The sequence below is a fragment of the Carcharodon carcharias genome, chromosome 15 (assembly GCF_017639515.1).
Source record: "Carcharodon carcharias isolate sCarCar2 chromosome 15, sCarCar2.pri, whole genome shotgun sequence".
In the NCBI taxonomy this organism is placed as follows: Eukaryota; Metazoa; Chordata; class Chondrichthyes; order Lamniformes; family Lamnidae; genus Carcharodon; species Carcharodon carcharias.
The window spans coordinates 65,262,589-65,284,865 of record NC_054481.1 but is presented as its reverse complement, the minus strand read 5'-3'; the positions used below and the strand labels follow the sequence as shown (position 1 = coordinate 65,284,865).

Here is a 22,277-nt window from a genome sequence, read left to right as displayed (position 1 = left end):
GAAAGAGGTGCTGAATATGGCTCTGAGATAAAGTGGGCAGGTCGTGTGTGTTGCATTGTGAGAACGTCTGGACAATAATAATAATGAAATTAGGTTTAAAGTAGGTATGGAAAGAGACAAATCAATGATGAAAATATCTTACTGCAAAAAGTCAGTGTCAGTGTTTTGAGAAGGGATCTAATGCAGGCAGTCTAAATTCAAAGATTGGTTAGGGTTGCATTTATACAGCAACAGTGGAGCTTCAGTGTGGGGATAATTCAGGTACACACCAATCGGGGGAAATATGGGCAGTGGGGGGTTCAAATCTAGAGCTCCTTGGATGACAAAGGAAATGGAGGTTAAATTAAAACATAAAGATTTATGACATGTTGGGTAAAGAATACAGTCAATGCAGGTAGAGAGTACAGGGGAAATTTTTTTCAAATATATCAGATGGGAAAAAAGTCTGAAAAAAGATTAACTGGTAAAATAAAGGGGAATCCACAAAGCTTTCAATAAACATTAAATTTAAAGGAATGGTGGGCCGATTTGGGCCAAAGAAATCACCTTGTAGAAGCACAGGACATGACTGAAGTACTGAATCAGTACTTTGCATCTGTCTTCACAAAAGACCAAAATCTTGAAGTAGAGGGGCTAGTAGTGATATTGGATAGAATAAAAATACATAGAAAAGAGGTTTTAAGAGGTCGGCATTACTCAGCCTGATCCGTCCTCTGTTTCTGAGGGAAGCTCTGACCACAACCTTTCAATAGCCTGCTGTTATGGGAGATATATTTTTTATATCCATTCTTGGGGTATGGGTGTTGTTGGCAAAGCCAACATTTGCCCTTGCCTAATTCCCCTGGTGGTGAGCCATTGCCTTAAACTACTACAAGTACTTTGGTCCATCCGAGTGGCTTGTTAGGCCATTTCACAGGGCAGTGAAGATTCAATTACTTTGCTGTGTGGAGTCACACATAGGCCAGGCTGGGTGAGGACAGATATCCTGCCTGAATTGACAGTACCAGATAGATTTTTACAAGTCAGGTTGATTTATGGTCATTGTTGCTAACTTTTTATTTCTAGATTTTAAAAATTCAATTAACTGAATTTAAATTCTCTAGCTTCCGTGATGGGATTATTCCAGGCCTCTGGATTACGAGTCCATTCTTAGAGCCACTCTGTTACTGTATGTGAGAGTGATGCCAGAGGACTGGAGGATTGCAAATATTACATACCTTTTTGAAAAAGGGGGAAAGGATAAACCTGAAAATACGGACCCATCAATCTCACATCGTTGGTGGGAAAATTGAGAGACCATTGTCAAAGACAAAATCTCATTCGTAGAAACTAGGAATAGTCAGGCATGAAAGGCCAAATCACCACCTCTGTGACATAAGGGACACATCATCTGTGTCCACAGGGGCCTAGGTATCCTTGTTCATGGGTCACTAAAGGTTAGCATACAATTGCAGCAAGCAATTAGGAAGGCATATAGTATGTTTGTCTTCACAAGGGGATTTGAGTACAGGAGTAAAGATGTCTTGCTGTAGTTGCATGGGGCCTTGGCGAGACCTCACCTGGAGTATTGTGCACAGTTCTGGTCCCCCTACCTAAGCAGGGATATACTTGCCATAGGGGGTGCAACAGAGGTTCACCAGATTAATCTCTGGGATGGAGAGACTGGGTCTGTATTCCCTAGAGTTTTGAAGAATGAGGGGTAACCTCATTGAAACTTACAAAATTCTTACAGGGCTTAAAAGAGTGGATGATAAGATGTTACTCTTGGCTGATGAGTCTAAAACCAGGGGACATAATCTCAGGATAAGTTGTAGGCCATTTAAGACTGAGATATTGAGGAATTTCTTCACAAAGGGTGGTGAATCTTTGGAATTCTCTACCCCAGTGGGCTGTGGAAGCTCAATCATTGAGCATGTTCAAAACAGAAATTGATAGATTTCTGGAGAGTAATGACATCAATGGATATGGAGATAGTGTGGGAAAGTGGTGTTGAGGTAGATGATCAGCCACGATCTAATTGAATGGTGGAGCAGGCTCGACAGGCTGAATATCCTTCTCCTATAAGATTGCATGATTCTGTGTGAATTTGTTAAAAGTGAAATGGTGTCTGACTAACCTGACTGTCCTTGATAAAGTAACAAAGAATTGATGATGGTGGTATTGTAGATGTAGATGTGAACTTTGGAAAGGCATTGGTAAAGAACCATATAACATACATACTGAGAAAATGGAAGCGTGGTATTAAAGGGATGTTGATAAATTAAGTACATAATTGACTAAGTAATAAGAGGAGTGCAGCATTGTCAGGATTATTCTATTCCGGAAAGCCAGTTGTGAAGGATGATGCAGAAGCTAATATTTACTGCCTTGTATGTATTTACATAATTAAACATTACAAGTATACACTTCTTAACTCAACCCCATGACAGTTTCAGTAAATGCCTCTCAAGTGAAACCTCAATTAATGCCCTCCACCTGCCTATAATTAAACAAATGATATACAATTAAACAGGAGTCTGTGAGGCTGAAGGACGTTAGACATCATATACACTATACAGTCCATCTGACATTCTGTATACACTGTATATATGGTTATACACAGTATATAATAGACCCTGCATACTATATAGACAATATGTAAAATATCCTACGTATTAATGTAAGTTATATGTAATATACTCCATATACTAGATGCACCCTTTAACATAACATTCTATACACTCTGTCAGTTTATATTGTACCATGAATATTGTGTGTATCTAACAGCATTACATGTCCAAGTCATGATGGCGTACGACTTAAAGGTGATGGTATAGTCTGTGGTTTCTTCATTCTAAGTTTGGCTTGCATTTGGAGTTAACGTTTTGAGCGTAGAATGTTAGTGAATTATGGTTTTTTACAGATCTGTCTCTGATAGTGGAACGATTTGAGGGAAGGGGTTGAGAGTATTATGCACAATACATATTATCTTGGAGTTGTCCATTTTTTCTCTATAGTATATTGGGATCACTCTGCTAAATAAGTCTGTTGACAACACAACTGTATATATCACTGATATGATTGGTGTTTTACAGCCACTGAATACCATCTAGGCTTGTTGAAGGCCAAGCTTGCTAAGTACAGAGCCCAGCTGTTGGAACCCTCGAAATCTACAGGATCAAAAGGAGAAGGCTTTGATGTGATGAAATCGGGAGATGCCAGGGTAGCATTGATTGGATTCCCTTCCGTGGGTAAGGTAAGAACAAGTTAAGTTGACATATTAATAGTTCTCATTCTCTTCACAGTAATCATACTAGCTGCTTGACAAGCATGAGCTGTAAAGGATTAGTGGGACAAGCTAGAGTAAATGGTGGAAATACACAGCTGTTCAATCAGCACCTGAAATATACAATGAATAGGTTGTATTTTTTTAGGATCACACCCAAAACTTCACCTGCTATATTTCAAGTTGCTATTCCTATTTTGGTTTCAATTTTTTTCCCAGTGTGTGCAAGTTTAAACATTACTTCTTGTCCTTAATTATCATGTGACATGACCATGGCTACAAAATACATTATTTATGGCTCCTGCTGCAATAGAAAATCCCATGCAACTTCCTCTGTATAATGAAGGAGCTTTAGGGATTGTTCAAGGATTTTTCCCCCTCCTAATACCAAGTTTTAACAGCTGCAGTTACATTTTAAATGGGCTTTAAAGTGCTCTCCCAGCTTAGATCCATGTCTCTTTTTCCTGGCCAATTCCATGGGCTTCTAGATTGTCAGAGCACAAAAGCTGGGCTGCAAGATATAGATGGGGAAACACTCCCTGCACCCCAGAATTCTTTTTAAATCATTCTACCTTGCCACAAGTCTCCCTTACTTTGGTCACGGCTTCAGTCAACTTCAGTAACCTCTCCTCTGTTTCCTGCTCAGTTGCCATCACCCCCTTTGTAAAGGAGCTTATATATCATCATTGAAAACATTGGTCATCAAAACAACGTTGATTACTGTAGTAATCTGACATTTCACTTTGAAAAAGGGGTGTGTTTTATAATAAAAGGCCACATGAACCTAAATGTACATAGACCTGTCTGTACTTTCTGGAGTTTCTTAGTATTTTGTTCATGTCTTTGTGCCTTAATGGCACCTGCTAGAGTCAGTGAGGAAGTGGTTATTTTGTGTAGAGTTTCACAGTGGTATCATCTCAGTGAAGAGAGGATTGTACACAATGCTTGCTGCCAGTGACTATGAAATTGAAAAGCATGATAATAAAAGAAGGTTGTGAGTCACCAGTAAATGCCCAGATATATTTAGGGTTCTATGAAAATTTGGCAGCAAATGCATTAGCCTTTGACAATGTAAACTTTGAATACCATTGAGCTTGCTTATTCTTGGTCACAATAAAATGTTGTACACATGTGTTTGTATACCCGTCAACTTGGCATATGTGGTAGCGCTATTGCCTCGTCATCAGAATTTTGTGCTTCACATTATCATCAGAGCTTCTGTCATTCAGATAAAGCACTACACATAGAGTACCTCAAATCCAGCAACCTTGGGGCTGAGCCTGTGCTGGATTTGGAAACTTGCCAGTTTGAGAAAAAAAATCAAAACGCCTTTATTCAAATTAATTCTTAATTCAGTGAATTAACTCTTAATTCAGTGAATAAGGGATGCAGGAAAGCCAAATGATATGATTGCAAAGCATTTTATGTTAATGACCATGTCGCTGCTAATATTAATTCACTTCTTTGGATTTAATAGCTCTTTCATGACTCCCCCACTTCCCTACATCAGTTTACCTGTTTAAAATGAGAAAAGATCAATCAGACAAATGTTTAAAAATACTTTGGGTTGTAACTGAAAACTATTTGTTTTTTTATTCATGCAAGGTTGTACAGCACTCTTTAATAACTTCCTTTGAACTGACTTGGGCCAGCTGCAAGAAGGCTACCAGTGCCCCTGGAGCTTAAAGGCTATTGGGAATGAAGTGCAGTGTTTGAATTTAAGCTTGTGGGCTCCTATTGGGTGGCCTTAATGGCATCAAAACTCAATATTTTAGCAAGAATAGGCATTTGTCCTGATTCCAAGTACAATACATGGCTAAATATTGTACCTCATTGGATTCTGCAAGAGTCTTCTGTTCTTGCTGAGTGAGTTCAACCATCTCTGCCACACCTGCACTGGGTCGGGTGGGGTCAAGGTTTGCTAGAGCATGGGAAACGTCGGGCATATGAAAAACTCGGCAACTCGCCAAACTTTTCCAAGCTGGGCAGGGTAGGGTCAAAATTCATTGGAGTGCATGAAAAAAATGTCCGGTTTTTGGACACCGCCGGTTTTTGGGTATCTGGTTTTGAGGTATTCTACCTGTACGTTGAACTCCTACCATTTCCAATGGTTGAAATGTGTATTAAAGACCCCTTGATGTCATTAAATAATTTACGAAATAATTCCTTGCACATTAAGTGCTTTGAATTATTTGAGAGGTTAATAAAATGCTGTTGCCTGATATATGGGAATATCCCAGGTCCCCTCTACTTACAAGCAGCGCCAACTCTAACCCCTGGGGAAACTGGACTACAAAGAGAAAAATCAAATACATATATTTTTAAAAACTGCATAGGAACCTAGAAAAATAAGCTAAATATTGCTAGTTAAACTATCTTAAATTGAAACATTGATGCTCTCTGTTGTGATGAGCTTGCACTTGAGTTGTGGCAAATATTTGTCTTTCAGTCCACATTCTTGAGTTTGATGACTTCCACTGCAAGTGAAGCAGCTTCGTATGAATTCACAACCCTTACCTGTATCCCAGGTGTCATAGAGGTGAGAAATTCTCTTACCTGTTTATTTATGCTGACCTTAGTAAGATTAAACTGTACTGGATATTTGTGTGCATGAGACTGGACTGTAGTTGCTGTTGTGCTTTGCTGCTGGCCTTGACAGGAGACTGTATATTATTCTTTGTGTTCAAATTATAACTAGATGAGGTTTTTTTAAGCTCCAAGCCTCAGTTATTTGTGGAGTTCAACTGCTTGTTTTAGAAATGAATATAGATTTAATCACAACTAGACAGTCATAAATGCTATTTACCGTATTTTGGAGCACTTGGTGTGCTCCCTCGGATCACTTCCTTTGAGCTGTCATGCAGTTATGCTCTGTTTCTATGCTGTTTTTGTTACACCCTTTTTTGTTTCCTCTGTTACAAAGCACTAAGTAATTTGCTCCAAGTTATGAATGCGCAGGTTAGCAAGAGGTTTCTTCCATTGATCTTCTCCCTTTGACCTTTTCTGAATGATGCAGACACTTGTTCATGATTGTGGCTCCCATTGCTAGCTTTGTTTTTGAGGCTAGAAGCAGGCTTATTGTCTCTGTTCGGGGAGGGTTTAGTACTCAGACCATGCCACACTCTTGTCTACTCATTGTCCATACATACCTTTTCAAGATGGAGTCACTGGTCTGATTTCCCTTCTCTATCCCCACCCCCTCCCACCCAAAACAATCCCCTTTAGCCCGGATCTACTGTTACCCTTGCTGAGATCAGCTAACTTGGCACAGACTAGGGCTCGAATTGGGGACCTTTCTAGTCAATACAGAACAAGCTTGGATTCCTGAAACAAGAATAAGGTAAATGACTAGTGGATCCATATGGCTTGGTTCTAAGTTGATGTTTGCCAGCTAAGCCTTCAGGAGAATATCATGCTTATGGGGTTGCAGCTCTGGTTGGACCTATTTCTGGTGCTTCAATCATTGAACATTTTGCAGTTTTCCTAAAATTAGAAGAGATGAGTTATGTATTAGATTTTATAGCAGTATTTATTTAGCAAAAATAAATCATAATTTGTCTAGTTTTATCTTCTATGTGTTGATTCATTTTTGTACATATATTTGAATAACTGCACAAATATAAACAAAAATGTTATGTTGACTGATTTTTTTTGTCAGTTGAAATCTGTTTAAGCTAAGCAAGTACTTGAAGATTCCTAGTTTCTTCAAGTGCTTTAAATAGGAAATAAAACCCAGCTGTACAGTCGAGTAGTTAAGGATTTCTTTTGTATTTTATTTGCATAACATGTCTGTTCATAAATATTGTTTGAAGTTAATCCTTTTTTTAAAAGATTTCTTAAACAAGACCTTTTATTTGTGGCTTAATGTATTTTGTGAATCAAGCTCAACTCTTGCCCGGTTTAGCATTTGATCCAAAATGTTCAGAATGGTCCCTGGGCTCCAGGGGTTAAACTGAGGAGAGATTACACAAACTAGGGTTGTATTCTGTGGAATTTAGACGGTTAAGTGACTTGATCAAGGTTTTTAAGGTATTAAGAGGCGCATATTGGGAAGGTAGAAAGAAACTCTTCCTGCTGGTTGGGGAGTCCAAGACTAGGAGCATACTTTTAAAAATTAGAGCCAGCTCTTTCAGAACTGAAATTAAGAATCACCATGCGTAGCATGGAAGAAGTTTGGAACTTGATAATTGATGCATGATCATTTGTTAATTTTAAATCTGAGATTGGTTAACAAAAATCCATCAAAGTTATTAAGAGATATGGGGCAAGTGCAGGTATTATCTGGTGTTGGGTCCTATATCAACTATAGTCTCATTGAATGGCAGCATAGGCTCAAGGAGCTAAACGGAACTCCTGTCCTAATGATCCAAACTTGGTGACACCACAAGCTTCCATCCTTTGCTTCCGTGATGCTCATTTGAATCTTCACATGACATAAACAGCCAAGAGAATTTCAGAAAATGTCATCATAGTACTTGTTGGGCTGGAGGAACTAGGAGGATTTGTGTAGATGTATACTATTGAGTTCCAATGTGTTGTACCATAGAGAATAGGTGGAACTTGGGAACTTCCTCATCAGTGGGGTTGGAGATTGGAAAGTGAGGCATCGTGGACTTGTGCATTTCTGCACAGGCAGACATGAAACAGAGTGGCTAGGGAGTCTGGAACTGGACCTTCTGTGTTGCAGATTGTCTGCCACCTCTGTTAGCTTCTGAGTCAAGAAATCAGAATAGAAACATTAAATACCTTAATTTAAATAAAGCTGAGAAAAATCTTTGTGTCCACAAAATAAAACTCAAAACTATTGTGAGCAGATTTTTATTTGCTGAAAAATAGGAATAAAATTATTTATTTTTTTATAATGCAGCACAAAGGAGCTAACATTCAGCTTTTGGATCTGCCTGGTATCATTGAAGGAGCAGCACAAGGTCTGTATTTCTTTGTTGGGTTGGAGAGCTTGCAATTGCTCAGAAAGGTTTGAGTGTAGGCTTGGGTCTGAAAAAAATCTTGTGTTCCAAATTCCAATCCTGGTTTTGCACTCGGTCTTCCTCTGGCTTGGAGGAGAGAGAAAGGCCCTGGGAATGACGGAAGAGCAGAGCACCTTTCCACAGGATGGGTATGGCTCTTGTAGGAATTTAATTAAATGAGGCGTCCATGCAAATGTCTGGTTGAACCTTCTTGTTGTCCTGACTTCTGGAAATATAGATAATATGGGTGTATGTGGCTATACATTCCCTAAATTAGGACCATGACTACACTTTAAAGTACTTTATCTGTGAATTACTTTGGGGTGCTATATAAATGCAAATTAATTTGTGTTCTCCTCTTATGAAATCCTCTCTCCTCTCTGCTGCCTCTTGAAAATAAACTTGTAAAACAGCAACTCATCCAAATTTCAGGAAATACAATAACTAGTAATCACAAGTTTGTTTTTGAGGTTTAACTGGAGTGACAGATTGCTAAAATATTTTTCTAATTCGTTACAGGTAAGGGTCGTGGCCGCCAGGTGATTGCAGTTGCTCGGACAGCAGATGTTGTAATAATGATGCTGGATGCGACAAAGGGTGATGTGCAAAGGTGTGTGCGCACATGTGGAGGTAGCAAAGATGTCCATAAGAACATAAGAAATAGGAGCAGAAGTAGGCCATTCAGCCCCTCAAGCCTGCCCCGCCATTCAGCAAGATCAAGGCTGATCTGCCTCAGGCCTCAACTCCTCTTCATGCCTGTTCCTCATAGCCCTCAGCTCCCCAATATTTCAAAAGTCCATCCACCTCCTCTTTAAATACTTTCAGTGATCTAGCCTCCACAACTCTCTGGAGTAGAGAATTCCAGACATACACTATTCTCTGAGAGAAGAAATTCCTTCTCAGTTTTAAACGAGTGTCCCCTTATTCTGTAACTATGTCCCCTAGTTTGGGATTCCCCCACTAGTGGAAATATCTTCTCAACATTTACCCTGTCGAGCCACCTCAGAATCTTGTACTTTTCAATAAGATCACCCCTCATTCTTCTAAACTCTAATGAATAAAGGCCTAACCAATTTAGCTGTTTTTGATAAGTCAACCCCTTCATCCCAGGAATTAGCCTAGTGAATCTCTTTTAAACTGCCTCCAATGCCAGTATATCCTTTCTTAAATATGGAGACCAAAACTGTACACAGTACTCCAGGTGCGGCCTCATCAACACCCTGTACAGTTGTAACAAGACTTTCCTATTTTTAAACTCCAACCCCCTCGCAATAGAGGCCAAAATTCCATTTGCCTTGTTAATTACTTGCTGCACCTGCATGCTAACTTTTTGTGTTTCATGCATTAGAACACCCAGATCCCCCTGTGCTGCACTCTTTTGGACTCTATTTAAATACTCTGCCTTTTGCTGCTTCCTACCAAAGTGTATGACCTCACATTTTCCTACATTAAACTCTTACCTGCCAAGTTTTTGCCCACTCTATCTATCGATATCCCCTTGCAGATTCCTTATGTCCTCATCACAACATGCCCTCTCACCTATTTTTGTCTCATCAGCAAATTTGGATACATTACACTCTGTCCCCTCCTCCAAGTCATTAATATAGATAGTAAATAATTGAGGCCCTAGGACTGATCTTTGTGGCACTCCACTAGCTACATCTTTCCAACCTGAAAAGACCCATTAACCCTGACTCTCTGTCCAATACCCCCAATACCGTGAGCTCCTATCTAGTGCAATAACCTTTTATGTGGCACCTTATCGAATGCCATCTAGAAATCCAAATACACTACATCTACAGGTACCCCTTTATCAACTCTACTTGTTATGTCCTCAAAGAACTCCAACAGATTTGCCAAACGTTATTTCCCTTTCACAAAACCATGTTGACTCTGTTTGATTGTGTTAAGCTTTTCTAAATGTCCTTCTATTTCTTTCTTAATAATGGACTCTAACATCTGTCGTTGGGAAAATGTCAGGCTGACTGGCTTAAAGTTTCCTTCTTTTTGTCTCCCCCTTCTTGAACAGGGACATTACATTAGCAGTTTTCCAATCTGCCGGAACCCTCCCAGAATCCAGTCAGCTCTGGAATATTTCGACCAATGCCTCCACTATCTCTGCAGCCACTTCCTTTAAAACTCTTGGATGCAGGCCATCAGGTCCAGGCGACTTGTCTGCCTTTATTCCCATTAGTTTGTCAAATAATTTGACCCTTGTGATAGAGATTGTTACAAGATCTTTCCTCCCTTTAGCTCCTTGCTGATCTGATATCTTTGGGATGTTTATAGTGTCCTCCACTGTGAAGACCGATGCAAAATATTGGTTTAAATTATCTGCCATTTCTCTGTTCCCCAATTCTCTAGTCACATCCTCCAAGGGTCCTAAATTCATTTTAACCACTCTCTTTTTATATACATGTAGAAGCTCATGCTGTTTGTTTTTGTATTTCTTGCCGATTTACTTTCATAATCAATTTTCTCTCTCTTTATTAGCTTTTTTGTCATCTGTTGTTGGTTCCTAAAAAATTCCCAATCCTCTGGCCTACCACAAGTTTTTGCCGCTTTGTAATCCTTAGTTTTTGATTGGATACTGTCCTTGACCACTTTTGTTAACCACAGGTAGTTCATCCTTCTCATCGAGTCCTTTTTGACCAGGATAAATTTTTGTTGAACGTTATGAAATATCTGCTTAAATGTCTGCCACTGACCTTCCCCTTAGTCTATTTTCCCAGCCCATTTTAGACAACTCATTTTTCATATCTCTGTGATTGCCCTCATTTAAGTTGAGGACACTGGGTTGAGACCCATGTTGCTCTCCCTCAAACTGAATTTGAAATTTTATCATGTTGTGACCGCTACACCCTAGAGGATCCTTAACTACAATATCTCTGATTAATTCCACCTCATTACACATTACTAAATCTAAAATAGCTTGTTCCCAGATAGGTTCTGCAAGTATTGCTCCAAGAAACAATCCCTGATGCACTCTACAAATTCATCTCCCGTGTTACCCCTACCAATCTGATTTGTCCAGTCAATGTACAGATTAAAATCACCCATGACAATTGTAGCATCCTTCTTACACACCTCCATAATTTCCCGATTTATACTTTGTCCTTCAGTGAGGCAACTCTTCGGGGGCCTATAGATAACTCCCACTCATGACTTCTTCCCCTTGCTATTCCTTATTTCCACCGAAACTGATTCCACATCACGATCTGTTGCACCTATATCACTGCTCACCACCGCACTGATACCTTCCTTTATTAACAAAGCTACCGCACCTCCTTTTCCTTTTTGCCTATTTTTCCGGAATGTCAAAGACCCTTGAGTATTGAATTCCCGGTCCTGGTCACCCTGCAACCACATCTCTAATAGGTATCAAGTCAAATTCATTTATTTCTATTTGTGCCATCAACACATCTATCTTGTTACAAATACTGCATGCATTCAGATAAAGAGCCTTAAGCTTTAACTTTTTACCATTATTGCTCACTCTGGTTCTGAGTTCTGTTGCACTCTTCTGCTTATATTTTCTGCCCCTTCCTGTCACACTGAGTATCATTCGCCTCTTCACTATTCTGCACCTCTGCTCTCTTGTTTCTTTTTGATTTTTTAAACTTCCCTTCAGTTGAACCCTCCGCTCCACTAATTAGTTTAAAGTCCTATCTACAACCCTAGTTTTATGGTTCGCCAGAATACTGGTTCCAGCATGGCTTAAATGAAGCCCATCCCAACAGAACAGCCCCTCCCCTCCTCAGTACTGGTGCCTGTGCCCCATGAATCGGAACCTATTTCTCCCACACCAATTTTTGAGCCACGCTTTTACCTCTCTAATCTTATTTACCTTACACCAATTTACACATGGCTGAGGTAATAATCCGGAGATTATTACTTTTGTGGTTCTGCTTTTTAATTTAGCCCCGAGCTGCTCGTAGTCTACTCAGTTCCTAGTCCTACTTATGTTATTGGTACCTACATGGACCATGACAACTGGATCTTTCCTCTCCCACTCAAAGTTCCTCTCCAGCCCAGAAGAGAGATCCTTAACCTTGGCACCAGGCAGGCAACACAGCCTTTGGGACTCTGTCTTTGCTGCAGAGAACAGTATCTATTCCCCTAACTATGCTATCCCCTATTATTACTACATTTCTCTTTTCTTCCCCCCACTTGAATGGCACTCTGCAAGGTGCTGTGGTCAGTTCGCTCATCCTCCCTGCAGTCTGCCCTTGTACCTATTGGACAAGGGCACTGGCTGAGGCTCCTCCAAAGCTAAATTCTGGATCCTCATACCTGCCTCACTCACAGTCACACCCTCCTGTCCCTGACCATGGCCCAAATTTGACGTAATTAATCTAAGGGGTGTGACTGTCTCCTAAAACAGTGTACGGGTAACTCTCCCCCTCCCTGATGTGTTAGTGTCTGCAGCTTGCACTCCAGCTCATCAACTCTGAGCCAAAGTTCCTCGAGCAACCAACACTTGCTGCAGATGTGGTCACCATGGATCGCACCGGCGTCCACCAGCTCCCACATACTAGCTGCAACACATCGCTTGCCCAGCCATCTCTAATTAATTAAAAGTATTTTAAAAGTGTATTTCTTAACTGTACTCAGCTGTAATAATGTCTCCTGATTTAAATCACTTGGCCAATCAAAAGAGACACAGAAGAGATACCCACCAACCTGTTTTCCTTTGACGTCACACTTCGGCTCTGACACTTCGGCTCTGACAAGTAGAAACAGGTTAAAGGGGCTCTCTACCTAAGGTTTTTATCTCCCTCTGCCAGTGCCCTTCTCAAGCAGCTCAAAAAAAGACAAAAATATACTTGAAATTTAACATATTGGTAGAATGTGAAAGAGAAAAGATAGATTAAAAATTCAGTTATGGAGTCCAGTTGAAGCACCCTGATTGCCATTTTGGTTGATTTCAGATAATTTAGCACAAATTAGAGATTGAACTTTGGGACCTTTTGTCAGTATGGCTGAGCACATCAAATTGTTCTTTTACCCACTAGCTATTGTATATATCTTGGATTAGATCAGCTCTATTCATACACCTACTGTTTGAATAACACTCTGTGGTTGTATTTTAACATTATCTTATTTCCAATGCAATTGCCAATAACAATTTTGTAATTAGCAAAATTTGAGTTAAAATTGATCTACTGTTAAATAAAAGAGTTCTGCAGCTGGAAGCTGTTTCCCTACTACCTGCCTGCATTACAACAGTAACTATACTTCAAAAAGTACTTTGCAGCATCCTTGGTTTGTAGAAGATATGATATAAAGGCATTTTTGCTTTCTCTTTTTTCTCTCTCCCCATCTCCCTCTCTCTCTCGCTTCTCCTCTTCCCCCCCCCCCCCCCCACCAGGTGGTGAGGGAGAGAAAGGTTCCCATGCTTACTATTACTGTTCAATGTTTAGAATGGATTTGTTATTTTCTGTATTGATACAAAGAGTTAATTTTTTTTAATACTTTGAAATAGTTTATGGGAATAAACTGAAACAGTGCTTCCTGTTTTCACTCCTAGAAATTTACTAGAAAAGGAGTTGGAGTCTGTAGGAATCCGACTGAACAAGCCTAAGCCCAATATTTACTTCAAGGTGAGGGCCGTAGTTTTTGTTCTTTATTTTTCTGAAGTTGAACTTGGGCTAATCAGTTTGAATCTTTAACTTTAATTCCTGTAAATGATTTCTGTTCTTGGCTTGTGTTTTTGAGGGTTGCTAATGTTTTTCTCACTTATGAAATTTTATAAACTAGATTATTCTCTCCTCACTGTCTTTTCTGCCTTTCATGAAGTGTTTTTTAGTAGTTTTATTATGTTAAATGTGTAATATAAATACAAGTTGTTTTGTTCTTTTTGACATCCAAAAAGGACAGGAAAACTTGTAGTTACAATATTATCATGCCTCTCAGGGTCAGGAATATCTAAAAAGATATAGATAAAAATAGAGCGAGCGATGGGCCTGAAGAGGAAGTGAGAGTGAGGGAGCCAAAGACCTGAAAGGGAGATGAGAGTATTCCTGTAGAAGGAAATCATGTGGGGCTTATCCTCTTTCCTCTAAAGAAGTACTCTCACCTCCCCTTCAGGCCTATCGCTCACTTGTTTTCACCTCCCCTTCAGGCTTGTCACTTGCTCGCTCTCAGCTCCCCATTAAGACCCTTGCATCCCTCGTCTCTCCTTCAGGCCCGTTGCTCTCACCCATCCTTCAGGCCCTTGTCCGTTATGACGGTTCCAACAGTAAAAGTTCAGTACAGTCAGCATGGCCCCACAATAATTGCTTATGTTATTTTGAGTTATGCATATTATACCTTGTGTTTGGTCCTGAGCCAATAATCCTATTAACTCTCCACTCCCCAAAACCCTCACCCCATTTAACCTGCAGTGCTGCTGATAAAGGACAACCCACCCAGCATAAAACAATACCGAGAGACAACAGCTAGTCGATGCTTAGAAGTGTTATTAGGGATAGATGGAAAACAGGTTACGTAACCAAGGAGTTGAGAAGCTTGACATTATCTGTGCGTTCTCTACAACAGTTTGAATTTGTATAGTGTCACTGTTTTTGGGCAGTTAACACAGTTGGAAAGGGACCATAGGCTTCTTTACCTCCCAGCACTGCTGAAATCCTTATCTATGCTGTTGTCACTTCTGGACATGATTTCTCCAACAGCCTTCTTGTTGTCCCTTTCACCCAATAAACTCCAAAGCTTCATTGCTGGCTTCATGTCCTATGATTGACTCAAGCTTTGGTGTGCACACTGCCCATTCTCCATTCTAATATTAGCCATTTCACACCTGCTTTCTGGAACGTTGACTCTAAATCACTTCATCTCTCTACTCCTTTCTCTGTGCTTAAAAGACTTAATCAAATCTCATCACTTTGGGCATCTCTCCTAATCTTTCCCCAAGGTTTATAGACTCAGATGTCTACAGCACAGAAGGAGGCCATTCGGCCTATCGTGTCCATGCCAGTCAACAAAGATCTGACTACACCAATCCCATTTTCCAGCGCTTGGCTCATAGCCCTGGAGGGGCTATGGCAATGCAAGTGAATATCTAAATACTTCTTAAATGTTACGAGAGTTTCTAACTCAACCAGCCTTTCAGACTCCCACCACCCTCTGGGTGAAAACATTTCTCCTCAATTCCCCTCTTAGCCTTCTATCTCTTACCTTAAATCTATGACCCCTGGTTATTTACCCCTCTACTAATAGAAAAAGCACCGCCTTATCCACACCACCTATGCCGTTCATAATCTTATACACCTCTATCATGTCCCCTCTCAACCTTCGCTGCTGCAAGGAAAACAACCCCATCCTATCCAGTCTTTCCTCACAGCTCAGATCCTCCAGCCCAGGCAGCATCCTGGTAAATCTCCTCTGCACTCTGTCCGGTGCAATCACATCCTTCCTATGATGTGGTGACCAGAACTGCATGCAATACTCCAGCCTAACCAGCATTTTATACAGTTCCAGCATAGCCTCCCTGCTTTTGTATTCTATGCCTCAGCTGATAAAGGCAAGTGTCCCATATGCCGTCTTAACCACCTTATTTACCTGCCCTGCTACCTTCAGGGATCTGTGGATATGCACACCAAGTACTGGAAAGATCTTCAGTACTTTCCAGCATTCTACCATTCATAGTGTAATCCCTTGCTTATTAGCCCTCCCCAAGTGCATTACCTAACACTTCTCCAGGTTGAATTCCATTTGCCACTGCTCTGACCAGTCCATTGACATCCTCCTGCAGTTTACAGCTATCCTCCTCACTGTTTACAACCCTACCAATTTTTGTGTCATCCACAAACTTCTTGATCATACCCCCTGGCATCAGTGCTGCAAGTATTAATTCCACTTTATTCTTGCATCACAAGCAGCATGTTCTAAGTGCATGACAGTGCTCTCATAAGTGAGTCAATCACCAGGCACAGTAGAATGCCAATCTGCATTTGGTTGCAGGAATTCTGATTCCACTGTCTTCTGTTGTAGGGATCTGGGTGTTTTTGAAGCTGTAGGTCGAATACTTGTGTTAAAACCATTCAGTCCCCAAAATACAAACTTCTCCCACAAGCACACTTAACAAGACTTCCATACACACACAATTCAAGTCTTTCTCCATTCCACTGTTTCTTCCACCGCCCCCCCCCCATCCTTCCCCTCCCCTCACCCCAAATAGTGTACAGTGAAGCTTCAACATGAATTCAAGTTTGCAGGCTGGAAAATTAGTCAGAACAACTGTTCCCTGATTCGTCTCTATCTACCAATTGGGGAGCAACCTTGTTGCATTATCAGGCCCAGGAGATTTAGAAGTCTTGATCTGACCCCATTGGCTTCTCCTATTAGTATACAAAGCTAATAACTCTGGTTAGTCCCATTTGGAGATGAAAGGAACCTGCTGGCTGGATTGCCACTGGAATGTTGTGTTGGACACTCTCATTCTATCATAACGCATTCTTAACCTTGACTAAAATTCATTTTGTACTAGAACAGTATCACTAATAGTTTTTTAATTGGTACGTGTTTTCAGGTTATGTTTCTGAACTTTATTTGACTTTATTTCTTTTCAGCCAAAGAAAGGTGGTGGGATCTCTTTCAACTCGACAGTTACATTGTCGCAATGTTCTGAAAAACTAGTACAGCTCATCTTGCACGAGTACAGTATCCTTTGCCATTCAGAAAGAAATGCAGATTCAAAATCTAGCCCTTCGTAGTAAAGTTTCTCCTTGATGTTTTTGGGCTGTGGTTGTGAAAGAATACTGTTTCTCTGTAAGCAATAACACCATTCACGCCTTTTAATTTGAAAAATGTACCAAGGCACTTTGCAGACACAATGGGAAAACATGGGCACCAAGTCAAAGAAAATATTAGAAATATGGCCTAAAACTCAGTCAAAAAAGTTTGCTTTTAGGAGGATTATAAAAGAGATGGAGAGGTTCCTGGAGGAGATTTCAGTGTTTGGATTAGTCAGTTGAAGGCACAGCTGCATGTGGTGGAGCGGCGAGAGAAGGGGATACTCAGGATGGAAGGTGAGGAAGGACTAGTTTGTACCATTGAGAAAGATGACGGAATAGGTGGGGTGAGGACATGTGTAGCTTTAAACATCATGATGAGGAATTTTAAATTGTTGCCACCAACATTCTTAGAAAGGCATGCGTTTAGATAGCGATGTTCACAACCTCTGGACACTTCAAAGCCCTTTACAGCCAATGAAGTACTGTGTGAGGCACAGTCATTGTTGTAATGTAGAAAATATGGCACTAATTTGCAAACAGCAAGATCCTGCAAGTCACATTCAAATAAATGACCAGATAATCTGTTGCAGTGATGTTAGTTGAAGGATAAATATTAGCCCATGGACTCTGAAGGACTGCCCTGATCTGCTTTCCATAGTGCTTTTGGTTCTTCCGTGTCCACCTGAGAGGACAGATGGGACCTCTGTTTAATGTTTCATCCAGAATGGCCCCTCTGTCAAATCAGCACCATCAACATCCTGCAGAATTACCGTTGGCCAGAAACAGAACTGAACCAGCCACATAACCGTTGTGGCTATGAGGTCAGAGGCTGGGTATTCCACAGTGAGTGACACAGCTGACTTCCCCAAAGCCTTTCCACAGCCTAGGCACAAGCCAGGATGGATTATTCTTCACTTGCCTGTGTGGGTCCAGCTGCAACAACACTCCAAGTTTGACACTATCCAGGACAATGAAGCCCTCTCCACCACATCCACCACCTTAAACATTCACTCCCTCCACACTGGCTGCAGTGTGTACCATCTGCAGGGTGCTCTGCAGCAACTCACCGAAGCTTCTTCAGCAGCAGCACCCAAACCTGTGACCTCTATTGTCAATAAGGACAAGGGCAGCAGGTTTATGGGAACACTGCACCTACAAGTTGCACACCATCCTGACTTGGAAATATATCGCTGTTCCTTTACTGTTGCTGGGTTGAAATCCTAAGAGCACTGGGAACAACTTCAGCACATCGACTGCAGTGTCTCAAGATGGCAGCTTACCACCAGTTCTTCAAGGGCAGTTAGGGATGGGACATTAATGCCAGCCTTGTCAGTGACACCAGGACCTGTGAGTGATTTTTTTTAAAATTGAATGAAAAACATGCAATCAAGTCTCATAAATAAAATTTTCTTTACATTAATCCTTAATTTCGACAATCATCCTAATTGTGGATGTGTGAAATTTGGGCTTTGCATCAATTTTAGATGTTGAATCCTGATACCATTTCCCTCCCTGATCAAGCTAGCCATTTGTGAAATGGCTTTGTGCACAGAATCTGCTTTTCATAATAATGTTGACTCATGGATGCTTTTCAACATTTTCCTATATCAGATGGTTAACACAGTCACGTTTCTTGACTAATCCCTGTCGCATAATATCTGAATTATGAGTTGAAGCCTTGTTTGTATTGGGTTAACAAACTGCCGCTTGCACAGAACGTTGAGTGGCAGCTCAACGGTCCGAGAGGCAGGAAATCTAGCAGCTCCTTAATGGTGCCAAGCCAGAAGGAATAATTTCAGAACATAAGAATTAGGAGCATTCAGCCCTTCAAATCTGTTTCACCATTCAATGCAATCATAGTAGATCATCTATCTCAACTGCACCTTCCCACAATCTCGCCATATCCTTTATTTTTCTTAGTATCCAAAAACCTGTCAATCTTAATCTTCAATATATTTGACGACTTACCATCTGCACCCCTCTGAGGTAGAGAATTTGGAAGATCCACAACCCTATGAATGAAGAAATTTCTTCTCCCCTCAGACCTAAAGGGCCAACTTCTAGCTCTAGACTCCAGAGCCTGCGAACCAGTCTCCCAGCATCCACTCTATCAAATCCCTTAAGAATTTTATACACTTCAATGAGATCACCTCTCATTCTTATAATTGATCTCTCCTCATAGAACAAACCCCTCATCCCAGGAATCAGTCTAGTGAACCTTTGTTGCACTCCCACCAAGGCCAATATAATACTTCCTTTGGTAAGGAGACCAGAATTGTACACGGTAAGACCACAGCTGGGAGTACCAAGGCCCTATGCAATTGCAATACTATCGCTCCATTTTTATACACCTATTCCTTTGTAATAAAGGTTAATTTGCTTTGCCAATTGTTTGCTGTAGCTGCATGTTAAACTTCCGTGATTCATGTACAAGGACAGCCAGGTGCCTCTGAATACCAGCATTTCCCAGTCTCTTGACATTTCAGAAAAAAATTCTGCTTTTCTACTTTTCCTTCCAAAATGGATAACTTCACACTTCCCTACATTATATTTCATCTGCAATGTTCTTGCCAGTCATTTAACCTATCTATATCACTCTACAGTCTCTTTGCTTTTTCTGTTTCTACCTAAATTTGTGCTGTCAGCAAACTTGGATGCGTTGGTTCTTCCATTGACTTAGATTATAAACAACTGAGACCCAACCCACCGCACCCCCCACCCTCCCGGAGAGTTACAGTTGCCAACCTGAAAATGACATGTTTTCTTGTTCTCTTTCCATTAACCAATCCTCAATTCCCTGCTAATATGTTACCTCTATTCCCATGAGTCCTAATTTTTTGTAATAATCTCCTGTGTGGCACCTTATTGAATGCCTTTTGAAAGTCCAAGTACATTATATTCACTGGCTTTCCCCATATCTACTGAGCTTGTTTCAATCTATGAGGAAGGAACTCTGCGGGGAGATCCACAGACTGGTTAGCAGCAGATTATACCATTCCTGCAGGCCCCTCATGCATATGGAAGAATTGGCAGTGGCACCTTAGCGAACGTAGGATCCCAATTTGCAGATTTATGTAGGCTCCTACCTGCTTCATGCAGGACCAGTGGCTTCCCATTTGTAGGCTTGCCTGAAGATTGCCTTGTGACCAAGGAGTGGGAATTTTTTTTTTTAATTATTGATTTTCAACTGTCTATCCTGTGTTCCAGCATTTATTGGGTGAGCAACAATTGGAATTGACTCAATTGTAGTACTAATTAGAAGAATTGAGGGGTTTTTTTATTCTTAATATTTCCATCCCAGAAATCTTTAATGCAGAAGTTCTCTTCAGGGAAGATGCAACTCCTGATCAATTTATAGATGTGGTAGTTGGAAACCGTGTGCACATGCCTTGTCTTTATGTAAGTTAGACTCAATCTCTTGATGGACAGCTTTTGGTGTACTTGATTTTTTTAAAACTGTTCAGTAACTAATGTGGACTAGAATGGTGAAATGAAAATAATGATTTTTTAAGAAAAAAAAGTGCCCCAGTGCCTCTGCAGAAGATGAATCTGACTGTTAAGAGGTAGGGAGCAGAGGCTAAGTACTTTTCTGTACATGTAATGAAGCCAAGCCCTTCACACACTGCAGTTGCAGGACCTCAGGGGGCCAGTTACAGGGCATGTCCCCAAAGCAACTGTGAACATGTACGTAAATGGGTAAACGACATAAGGGGACGCGGGTCTCTGGAGAGTAAATATCTTAATTCATGTGAAGGCTGCCTTAGATCATATACCTTTGCCCTTTTCTTCATGAAAGCAATCTTTCTGATTTATTTGAATGTTAGAATCCATGTTGCTGTTTGAGCCTTCTACACCACCAAGATCCTTTTCAAAGCAAGATACTAAAATTGACCAGAAAAAAACATTTTGAAAAGTAAAATGCATCAGTAATTTATAAGCCAAATATGAAACTACCAGATTGTCACTTGAGCACATATTTGTAAAATATCATCAACTGTAAATTTCATCTTTGCCTTAAAGATAATGTCTAACATGCTTTTGTAATGTTTTACTGTACTTTCTATTATTGACCCATTGAGTTTGTACGGTAGGTCTTGCCAGTTATATGTTCATCGTGGCAGTGGAGCTCTAATATGACCTCAGGCTGCTGCTCATTTTCCAGGTTTTCTGCTAAAAGATATATATGTACAAATATTGGGCGAGGATAAGATTGGGCTCTCTGTGATGCCTCTGTGGTGACTACCTTACTAACACACTGACATGGAGAGGTATAGGACAGCTTTTTGTACCTGGTTTCTGTATCCCAACAGGTGCTGCTACCTCCAGGAAAGGAGCAGCAAAATTACTCTGGAAAAATGAGTGTTATTTGAATGCAAGATGAATTAAGATGCTTTGTTTATCCATGTCTACTTTAGTGGTCAAAATATTGTTTATGCAGATTTTATTCAAATTTCATAAATACTTAATCCCTACCCTGCAGAATTACAGAATTTCTGTGCCATTATAGAGATAATTCCTGTTGTACTGAATAAAGACAATTTCTGTACAGTTGCACAATGCCTGCTGAAAAAAGACTTCACACTTTTTGTATAACTAGGCTGTGATTTGTCTATGAATACTTAATGTTTTTACAAGTTTTCAGTCATAGTGTTTGTGAATTTTTTTTTTGCTCTTAAAAAAGGTTTATAATAAAATTGATCAGATACCCTTGGAGGAGGTGGACAGATTGGCCAGGCAGCCGCACAGTGTAGTCATTAGGTAAGCTTTTTGTTACATGTGCTATAAAATGTTGCCATTCCTTATTCCAAATGTATACAGCATGCTGTATAGAAATTAAAATCCTGTTTTTACTAGGCTGATGAATGTAATGAAAGCACAAAGTATGGGTAGGCCTCACTAGACTGGTGAAGAAATTATGAAATTTTTCTCCCCCCTCCTTTTTCCTGCTCAGAAATCATTAACTCTGTTACTTCTATGGGTGCTGGTCATCCATTGGTGCCTTAGCCAATTGGTCATTGTTTTGTTGTGAGCTTAGATGGTGATGTCAGCAGGTTATTTGATTGTGGTGGATCATCATAGCTAACCCCAATCCTCCTCACGATGTTTAATGGATATGCTCCAGCAGAAATCACAGGATAGCAATTAGCAGCTGGAGGTCTGACTGATATTTTACTACCTTTAAAGAGTAAAATGCTGTGGATTCTAGAAACTGAAATAAAAGAGGAATGCTGTAAACATGCAGTGATCTCCCATCAGAATCCTGAGAGTGAGATGGAGAAGTAAAGTGGCAGGTGACTGGAAGCTCAGTCA

At 40.4% G+C, this 22,277-nt stretch overlaps 1 protein-coding gene across 2 annotated transcripts in view; it reads left to right on the top strand.

The window, feature by feature from the left end:
• Nucleotides 1-22,277, top strand: part of drg2 (developmentally regulated GTP binding protein 2) — a 37,358-nt gene that overhangs the window by 1,250 nt on the left and 13,831 nt on the right. For both annotated transcript variants that reach the window (XM_041206415.1, XM_041206414.1), the window contains exons 2-9: nt 3,075-3,235; nt 5,715-5,804; nt 8,133-8,193; nt 8,752-8,842; nt 13,763-13,835; nt 16,803-16,893; nt 20,269-20,366; nt 21,649-21,725. In XM_041206415.1, the coding sequence (XP_041062349.1) occupies nt 3,075-3,235; nt 5,715-5,804; nt 8,133-8,193; nt 8,752-8,842; nt 13,763-13,835; nt 16,803-16,893; nt 20,269-20,366; nt 21,649-21,725 (742 nt within the window). The remainder of the gene's footprint in view (nt 1-3,074; nt 3,236-5,714; nt 5,805-8,132; nt 8,194-8,751; nt 8,843-13,762; nt 13,836-16,802; nt 16,894-20,268; nt 20,367-21,648; nt 21,726-22,277) is intronic.